At 37.2% G+C, this 10,915-nt stretch overlaps 1 protein-coding gene across 1 annotated transcript; it reads left to right on the plus strand.

Annotated features, from left to right (window-relative positions):
- Positions 1 to 2,439, plus strand: PHT1;9 (phosphate transporter 1;9). The gene is given in 3 exon segments (XM_089055598.1): positions 1 to 465; positions 468 to 774; positions 1,488 to 2,439. Coding segments are annotated over 3 exon segments (1,521 nt in total). The 5' UTR covers positions 1 to 53; the 3' UTR covers positions 2,290 to 2,439.
- The last annotated feature ends 8,476 nt before the right edge of the window (positions 2,440 to 10,915 follow it).

A 10,915-nucleotide genomic window follows, 5' to 3' on the forward strand; every position in this document is an offset into this window, starting at 1 on the left:
ATATTAGCTCGCCTTAACAGCATATAGCAAAGCTTAATTAGTACATCGTAGTGATGGCGTTAAAAGTCCTTTATGCCCTCGACACGGCGAGGACCCAATGGTACCACTTCAAGGCCATCATTATCGCCGGCATGGGCCTCTTCTCCGACGCCTACGACCTCTTCTGCATCCCTCCCATCCTCAGGATCCTCGGCCGCATCTACTACCAAAAACCACACCTTCCCACCGACAACTTCGACAACGACGACAACAACTTCGTCATTCACAGGTATGTCGACTCCGCGCTCCTCGGCGTGGCTTTCCTCGGCACCGCCATTGGCCAGCTCGTCTTCGGCCGGCTCGGGGACAGAATCGGGAGGCGCCGCATGTACGGCCTGTCCCTCATGGTGATGATTCTCAGCTCACTAGGCTGCGGCTTCTCCATATGCACCTCGCCGACCTGCGTTCTGGTGAGTCTCGGGTTCTTCAGTTCCTGCTCGGGGTTGGGATTGGCGGGGACTATCCGCTGTCGGCGACCATCATGTCGGAGTTTGCCAACAAGAGGACACGTGGCTCGTTCATAGCGGCCGTGTTCTCGATGCAAGGGTTTGGGATTTTGGCGAGCTCGATCGTGACGATGGTGGTGTGCGGGATCTTCGACGCAGCGTCCGATCCCAAGCCCAAGGAGAAGACTCCGAGTGAAGCTGACGTCGCATGGAGGTTGATACTGATGCTGGGTGCAATTCCTGCTGCCATGACCTATTATTGGCGAATGATGATGCCTGAAACTGCCAGGTATCTAATTATTTTTATTTACTCTAAATTAATTATTTGACATTTTGGGTTGGATTTTATTTATATATGTATCATGTATGAGTTCGTCAAAATCTGTGCTTCTCATCTTGGTTGGTTGTATATGTGAGCTATAAAATTTTGAACAAAAATATTGGTAGGATGTGTGGATGAGGGAGAGGCCAGCAGGGCTTAACAATGACAAATAAAAATGTAAGACTAGAGTTAAATTAGTTGAATTGATTTTCCCTCCCTGGACTCTTTACTATTGGTAATTTTTTGGTGTGATGGTGACATTGCCGCATAGTATTATTAATATACTCATATTATATGCGTGTGTATATATTCATACTATATCCTAAATTCAAAGTTGATATGAGCAGACGACAAAAAATTGAAAAATATACAAATATTTTACTTTTTTCTCGCTAGAGTTATCATAGATGAGGATTGCTTCATCCGCCATTTCATTTTTGCCACGCAATGGAGGTGGATTTATATGTTATTTATTGATTAGGGAGTTAGAGAAATAGGTGAAATGAGAGTATGTATGAGAGGTTTCATCAGTAAAGCATATTTGGTAATTTACAAATAAGTTGATGGATGGATGTCCATAAATAGGAATTGGGTGTACTATAGGAATTGCATGTCATGCCTCAGTTTCGTATCAAACAACATAATATTGACCTGCAAATCTATTCCTTGGTTTGATCTAGATATACAGCATTGGTGGAGCTAAATGTCCAACAAGCGGCTAAGGACATGGAGAAAGTGTTGGATGTTTCACTGAGTCAAATTGCAGAAGATGAATCATTGACATTGCCTCAAGATCCACCTTCCTATCCCCTTTTCTCCAAGCAATTCTTACGCCTCCACGGCCGCGATCTCTTCGGTTGCTCAGCTTCATGGTTTCTCGTGGACATAGTCTTTTACAGCAGCAACCTCTTCCAATCTCATGTTTACCGAAAATATCTCGGGAAAAAGTACAAATCCAACGTGTATGAAGATGCTATACATGTTGCCCTATTTCAAGCCATCCTTGCAATATGCTCAACAATTCCAGGCTACTGGCTCACTGTGTATTTCATCGATCGCATAGGAAGGCGCAAGATTCAAATGATGGGTTTTCTCGTCATGGCCTTGGTTTATTTTGCAATTGGGATACCCTACACATCTTATTGGCAACATAACATAAATGGAGGTTTCATGGTCCTCTATGGCCTCACTTTCTTGTTTGCAAATTTTGGACCAAACACCACAACTTTTATAGTGCCGGCTGAACTTTTCCCGGCGAGATTTAGGTCAACCTGTCATGGGATTTCCGGGGCGGCTGGGAAGGTGGGGGCCATTATTGGCGCAGTTGGATTTGGGTCGGCCTCACATGGTCAATCGGAGAACCATAAAGCCGTCAAGAACTTACTGGTGATCTTAGGTGGAGTTTGTCTTTTGGGATTAGCGGTAACGTATTTTTTCACACCAGAAACGAAGGGCAGATCGCTAGAAGAGAATGAGGAATGATGAGGAAACATTTATTAAATGCTCAGATGTTTGTTTCATAACTAGCGAGGTCAAATGCTGCTGCTATTCATAGTTCCTAGTTTATAGTTTGCAGACGGTGATGAAGTTATTGTTGCAGTTACTTAGAAATTCAACCAATTTTTTCTTCAACTACGTGTGTTTATGTAGAAGCCTCTGTACTGTATTCCCCCTCTATCTCCTGTACATAGTAGGCTGAGATTTGAGGGAGCCGGCCATGAGGAAAAAGTATATTATTATTAGTGAATTATATATATATTATAAAGGAAATTATGCATTAAATACCAGTTTCAGTCTCCGTTTTTTTGTCACAATTAGGAAGGAGAAGGGTATTCTCACACCGTTTCATGGGGATCAAACCGCATACCAATAGCCAGCATGCAACCAGCTCTACCACTGAGCTAAGGCCCCATCTGCAGTATTGGGTCATTGTTTACTTGACATAGTTTTTTCTACATTAGACATCAAGCAAAAGCTAATTTGTTTAGATAGAATATGAGACAAACGTCTCTTGTCAGCTGGCCCCAATGCTTAACAAAATTGTTAGGACATTACCACTTTGTTCCTAAGCCTATTTGGTTGGGGACATCATTGCCACGTTTCACAACCGGCCACCACCGCCAGACATCACCACCTTCAACTACCGATCGACACCATGGCACCACATAATCTAACCTATGAATCAAGCCATTGTGAATTGAGTGGGGAAATGACTTGATACTTTTATATGCCTTGAGGGACTTCAACAATTTCTGTAGTGCAGTTGAGACATTAGTTGAATTGAATTAAGATGAAATAGATAAAGGGAATAAGCACCGTAAATTCAATACAAGCTTAAATCCAATCTGAACCACAAGGAGTCAATAGTTACAGATCTTGATTGAAATTAATAAATAAACAACACAAAAATAAAGTAAACTATAAAAACTAAAGTTATGTCAGGGTAGTGAGTCTACCTCCTTACACTCAAATTCAAATTCCACTTTCTGTAGAATACATAGTTTAGACTATTGCACCTACTAAAAAAAACTGAAGTTAATTTTTGGAATATACTTATTCTTCAATATAGGACTCTTTACACAAACTTCCATTCTCCGGGATAGGATACTCAAGACTAGGTCTGGGCTCAGTTAGGTAACCAAACTGAATGACGAGTACCGCCTACGGACCAACGATTAAGAGCTATTCCACCATGCAGCCCAACCCGAGGAGGGGGAAAAAACAAAAACTTCGTTCGGGAAGCCCAGGCCGGGGTGTGAGACCCACCAACCCGGGCTGGCGGAAGGCAACTTTCGCCCGGTCCAAAACGCGGTGGGGTGACGTCATGGACGGCGTCGGTGGCGTCGTCCGCGCGGTATTCAAATTTTTACGTTGGCGCGTGCAATGCACGCGCCAACGTTAAAAATTTGAACCCGCGTCTCGACGCGTCAGCGACGCCACCACAACGGGTGGAAGCCACGTGGCACTCCCCCAGCGCTCCGATTTGATTCCAAATGTTAATCCAACGGCTGGCGATTTTTGGACAATAAAATTATGAAAAAAAATCGAAATTTTTTTTAAAAAAATACTAAAAAATCCTTAAAAATTCTAATTTTTTTCCTATAAATACCTATAAATACCCTTCACTTTCAACACCAATTCTCATACATTTTATTCTACCTATAAAAATCTTATCCCGAAATTTTATCCGATTATGAATAGTCTTGACACGTAGGAACCCGTAAATCTTATCCGAAAATATTATCCAAATTAATTATTAAGATAAATAAAATTGTGAATAAAACAAAAAAATAAATAGTAACTGCCCTTAGCTAGGGCAATGGGTGGAAACACAAAATTCTGATTTTGCAAGGGCAACCACTATTCACGTGAATAGTGGCTGTCCTACCTCCCCCCTTGCCATGGCTAAGGACAAATGGGTGGAGTTGCTCTAAAAGGGAGATAAAATCAAAACCGCCACCATACCGCCGTTGTTGGTTGTTTAATTCTTCAAGGAAGTCATTAACTATCCTCATTATACCTATATATTTCACAACAAAACTAATTACTCCAGTGGTATGAGGACTTAATTTCCAAAATAAAAAAAAACCTTCAAGGGGTTCAACTCCTCCTCATTGCACAATTTTGTAATATTTGAAGCATCTACAATGGTTTTTCAATAGTTCAATGCAATAGTTTAATTTATTGAACTATTTTGCATCTATTGAATTGAACTACAATTTTATTTGCAATGGTACAGTTCAATGGCTTCAAATCAATAGTTATATATCTTCTTACATGTTTTTTTTACATTCTCAAATAAAATAAAATGGATAAATTTAATAACACTAAAAATTTAGCCATTGAAATATTCTCAAAGAGATCTTTAAAGAGACCAATTTTGAATATATTTTTAAAAATATATATTGATTGCTGTATTTTTTCTATTGCATTGAACTATTGAACAACCATTGCGGACACTCTTAATGACATAATTGCTTTATTTATTTTTTCTATTTTTAATTAACATGTAGGTCCTGTGATTAGCCTATTGCAATTGTAATGATATGATATGGGTTAAGTTTGATTTGTTGAATAAACTGATTTATAACGGTTCAAAACCCATGATTTTTAAAGCAGTAACGTGAAGCTTCCGTTCTCAAATATAACACACTTTCAACAAAAGATTTACTAGCCCCTTGCTTGCGTCCTCTTTGGTCTGAATTTATCTAAGGTTAATGCCCTCCCTTGGATGAAGTTTCAATAGGGGTAGAACACTATTGGGAAAATCCCATTTGTTTCATTTTGGCGTTTTTAATCGCAATTTAAAAACAAAACTTAATCGATCGCAAGAATCAAACAACTTGACCTATCAGACGCATGCACTGATGTTTACTGAGTGCAGTAAGGTCGGTATGCACGCTACAGCTGAAAACTACTTGGGCCACTGATTGGTCCACGTATATTCAAACAGCATGAACCATACCCATCAAGAGACCAAGAAGACGAGTAATAATTCCTTGCATGAAAATGAAAATCAATGGAAGCAGGAAAAAAAAAACACTAAAACTGCCAAATATATCCTTAGTTCAATTCTTGCTGATCAAAGTCTAACAATGGATCCGCATCTCTCCTAGAATCATGGGACAAGTAGCCCCAATGTCAATCCAATTAGCGAGCCATTCTATTAACAATTGCAAAACGTACGTAATGTGTATATATGCATTGAACATATATACATATATACACAATAGAAATGTATATATATATATATGTATTGAACATACATATTTACAATAATATTTGTTCAAATTCAAACCCGATGTGATTATGATTATATATATATATATATATATATATATATATGATCATATTTGCATATTCATGGGAATCCTCACATCACAACCGGGGGTGGCATTTGGCATGAGCAAAGTGACCGACCGCAAAGGACCCCATATTAAATATTCATTTTTTATTTGACTCTCGGTATGAAATAAGGAAAGATGGGTCTCATAATAAATATTTTTTTTATTGATGTGTGTTTATTATAAATTGGTATCGATTGCTTTGGCTTCTTCTATATTAATAGGATAATATTAATGTTAATTTTTCCTATTTCTATTTAATATTGATTTGATTTTCATGTTGCCCAATGTAAGAGATCTCCAACATACAACTATGTATGCAATTTTTTTTCCAGCCAAATATATCTTCTTCTTTTTTCAAGCTTCAATCTTCAACCACTCATCTCTCTCTCTCTCTCTCTCTCTCTCTCTCTCTCTCTCTCTCTCAAATTCTGACATTTTGTATATTATTGTTTTTTTTCTTGGTTATTGATAATTAATAATTTGATGTTATATATATAGTTTGATTATTTTTTATAATTTTTCGTTGAATGCTTTATTTTAGGTGGTCCTCTTATTGTTTTGGTATAGGGACCTAAAATCTCAGAGCCGTCACTGTTAGCAACAACCTAGTACCATTCCGTTTTCAGACTTGTCAAAATTTGTCCCCCTATATATATATATATGTGTGTGTGTGTGTGTGTATATATATGTTGCTAATCCAAACAGACAAAACCCAAAAACACCTTAAATTTGTCACTCTAAACAGAGCAATCTAACAACTAAAATTGCTTCTGATAGTATTTGATAAAAAAATTTAGAAGTTCTTCTTATGAAAATGCCAATGTTTTTATAATATCGTTTTAGCTAGAGGCATTTATAAGAAGTGCTTCCTAAACAAGTAGCCTCAAATGATGAAGAAGTGATTATTGATTAATCTAGAGCTCATAGTTGTTTGGGCTTCAGCCCCACATTTATGAATATAAATATATAAATATATAAAAAATTGAAAATTGAAAATTAAAAAGGTGCATATTGTTTCCATTCAGATAAGAGTCTCCCTGGATCTTGTCTTTTGTTTGTTTGTGTGTTTGTTGTTATATGTCTTTAGTGACTTTTGTTGTTCTTGGATGTGTCCTACTGTCGCTAAGATGACATTGAGTCCTAAAATCATCATCATGTCGTCCCGAGCACCATGGTATGCTTGGATATGAATTTAGATATCGTTTGATTGTCAATCGGATATCGCATATTAGGCATTATCTGGGTTTGACATGTTCAGACCGTTGAATCGACTCCAATCTAAAATATGTTGATTTAGGCATTCCCAGGATCATGTAAGATTTCACGGATCGTGAATCGGAGACCCAGATGTTCCGATTCAATAAGTGAAAGTTTGTGTTTTATGATAACCGTCCAATCGTACGATCATGAGCGATCCGACCTTTTGATTTGAACCAAACTTGCAGGGTAGGTTTAGAAAAGTGTGTTGAACCTATAGGAACTCCTGAATGGGTGATCGATGTCATTGCTTTTCACGAGACTAGAAAGGGAAAGGAATGGAATAAAGTGAACGTTGATTCTTGTGATGCTCCTTTCCAAGAAAGGGCTGTGGTTGTAGGCAAGTCTATCTATGCCATAAGTATGCCTCGAGAGGAGATTGTAGCATTCTCCTTTGATATGGTTGAAGGTGATGGCGGTGATATTGAGTATTCACTGATAAAACAGTTTGTATTGCGTGGCCTGCAGATTGAACAACCGCCATTTGCATTTTCTATCGCACAGAAACAATTTTTGATTCATTTGGGAAACCAGACTTTTTTCATGTTAAGATTGGCCCTTGCGAATCAAATGTCCAGGTTCAATATGTATGTATCACTATGTTTCAAATTGTTGTTCAAGGAGGGGGACATATGATAAAGACCTTACATTCAACTGTTTTTCCTCTGGACATGGAGGGTTGTCGTTGGTTTGAGCTTATGAATTGCTTCACACCATAAGTTTCCTTTAACTATCTTGTGTTTTAATCAATAATGTTAATTTGTATGTTGGGATTATGTTATATTTTGTATGTTATAGTACCCTTAATATATATGGTTTTTTATTATTATTATGACTCGGTGAGTGCGAGGATTATGAACCCAAGCAAGATGACAAAGCCAACTAGGGAATAGCAGGCAAGAAGGAAGATGTAGACCCCAAGGTGGGATGACAAAGCCTATGTCTGTTGGTCATGTTTCCAACAATTGGGAGCTTCCTTTAAGCCAGCCCACAGTAGAATAATTCCACTTTGACTCCCTTCTACTAAAGAATACATGAATTCTGGGCACCTGCAGTAGCTGCAGGGATGTGACCGAGATATCTTTATTTATTTTTTTTGGAGAAAAGAACTTGAATGGATTCTTTTGTTGAACTGTTGGTCTCTGTATTGAACAGATTCTTTTGTTGAACTGTTGGTCTCTGTATTGAACAGATTCAGTTTGGTTTGAGCTATGTTACAAATTTGTGATATTTGATTATGTTATCATATTAGTTTAGGTATGTTTTTTTCAATTGAATCTGAGTACATTCGTGTTTTTTCTGTTTATGCACTATTAGTTTTGAGTCAACTATAATTTGCTGTTAGGTAGCAGTGTTATTACCTTATATTGGAACTTTACAGACATGCATTAGGAATAGAATTTCATAGGAAACAAGCAGTGTTATTACCTTATACTGAAAATTTACAGTGGTAGACATGCATTAGAAATAGGATTTTATATGAAATTAGCAATGTTATTATCCCATACTGGAACTTTATAAGGGGTAAACATGCATTAGAAATAGGATTTCAAAAGAATCTAGCAGTATTACTACTCTATACTGAAACTTTACAAGAGGTAGATATGCATTAGAAATAGGATTTCAGAGGAATCTAGCAGTGTTATTACCCTATAATGGAACTTTACAAGGGGTAGACATGCATTAGATATAGGATTTCATAGGAAACAAGTAGTGTTATTACCATGTACTATAACTTTATAGTAGTAGACATGCATTCAAAATAGGATTTCATTGGAAACAAGCAGTGTTATTACCCTATACTGGAACTTTGCGGTGGTAGACATGCATTACAAATAGGATTTTAGTGGAAACAATCAGTGTTATTACCCTATGCTAGAACTTTATAGCCATTAATCAACATGAAGTAAACTAGCAGTGTTAAGAATGAGTATATTAATATTCATTTTTTATTTGACTTTCAGTATGAAATAAGGAAAGATGGGTCTCATAATAAATATTTTTTTTATTGATGTGTGTTTATTATAAATTGGTATCGATTGCTTTGGCTTCTTCTATATTAATAGGATAATATTAATGTTAATTTTTCCTATTTCTATTTAATATTGATTTGATTTTCATGTTGCCCAATATAAGAGATCTCCAACATACAACTATGTATGCAATTTTTTTTCCAGCCAAATATACCTTCTTCTTTTTTCAAGCTTCAGTCTTCAACCATTCATCTCTCTCTCTCTCTCTCTCTCTCTCTCTCTCTCTCTCTCTCTCTCTCTCTCTCTCAAATTCTGATATTTTGTATATTATTTTCTTTTTCTTGGTTATTGATAATTAATAATTTGATGTTATATATATTTTTTGATTATTTTTTATAATTTTTCGTTGAATGCTTTATTTTAGGTGGTCCTCTTATTGTTTTGGTATAGGGACCTAAAATCTCAGAGCCGTCACTGTTAGCAACAACCTAGTACCATTCCGTTTTCAGACTTGTCAAAATTTGTCCCCCTATATATATATATATATGTGTGTGTGTGTGTGTGTGTGTGTGTGTGTATATATATGTTGCTAATCCAAACAGACAAAACCCAAAAACACCTTAAATTTGTCACTCTAAACAGAGCAATCTAACAACTAAAATTGCTTCTGATAGTATTTGATAAAAAAATTTAGAAGTTCTTCTTATGAAAATGCCAATGTTTTTATAATATCGTTTTAGCTAGAGGCATTTATAAGAAGTGCTTCCTAAACAAATAGCCTCAAATGATGAAGAAGTGATTATTGATTAATCTAGAGCTCATAGTTGTTTGGGCTTCAGCCCCACATTTATGAATATAAATATATAAATATATAAAAAATTGAAAATTGAAAATTAAAAAGGTGCATATTGTTTCCATTCATATAAGAGTCTCTTTGGATCTTGTCTTTTGTCTGTTTATGTGTTTGTTGTTGTAGGTCTTTGGTGACTTTTGTTGTTCTTGGATGTGTCCTGCTATCGCTAGGATGGCATTGAGTCCTAAAATCATCCTCATGTCGTCCCGAGCACGATGGTATGCTCGGATATAAATTTAGATATCATTTGATCGTTAATCGGATATCGCATATTAGGCATTATCTGGGTTTGACATGTTCAGACCGTTGGATCGACTCCAATCTAAAATATGTTGATTTCAGCATTCCTAGGATCATGTAGGATTTCACGGATCGTGAATCGGAGACCCAGATGTTCCGATTCAATAAGTGAAAGTTTGCGTTTTATGATAACCGTCCAATCGTACGATCGTGGGCGATCCGACCTTTCGATTTGAACTAAACTTGCAGGGTAGGTTTAGAAAAGTGTGTTGAACCTATAGAAACTCCTGGATGGGTGATCGGAGGTCGTGGGCCTCGCGGGCCCGGTTGACCAAGTTTAGGCAGTTTGACTCCTCGGTTGACCGTGAGTCTTCCGAGGTAATTTTACCCTTCAAGAAATACGAGAACGACTATGTAAACGAGTCCCGACTGAAAGTTGAGTTATTATAAGCATATTAGAATTAGAGGACTGTTTTATAGTACCTTATAGAAATTCTTGGATATTACATTGATAAATGAAGTTATCGGATTTTCTTTAAAGGTTATTATTTTCATTAATTGATATTATTATGATTATAAATAAAGTATATGGATTGGGTAGTATTGGGTTATGTATGGAAGTATATTGTTTTAATTGTGGAATATGGTTTTCAAACCCACCATAGGAGTACCCCCAGTTGCCTTGAAATAATTTTGTTATTTGTGATAATGCCCCACGAGTCTCGGGGACGCTTGAATTGTGTGGTGCGAGGATTGCGGTTCGGGATGACTTGGTGTCTCCGAGGCCTGCAAGGATTGCAGCTCGAGTTGACTTGGTGTCTTTAAGCATGCAAGGATTGTGGCTCAGGTTGACTTGGTATCTCCGAGGCCTGCGATGATTGTGGCTCGAGTAAACTTGGTATCTCCGAGGCTTGCGAGGATTGCGGCTCGGATTTAGT

The sequence above is a fragment of the Prunus mume genome, linkage group LG7 (assembly GCF_029339155.1).
Source record: "Prunus mume cultivar Tortuosa linkage group LG7, ASM2933915v1, whole genome shotgun sequence".
NCBI classification, from domain to species: Eukaryota; Viridiplantae; Streptophyta; class Magnoliopsida; order Rosales; family Rosaceae; genus Prunus; species Prunus mume.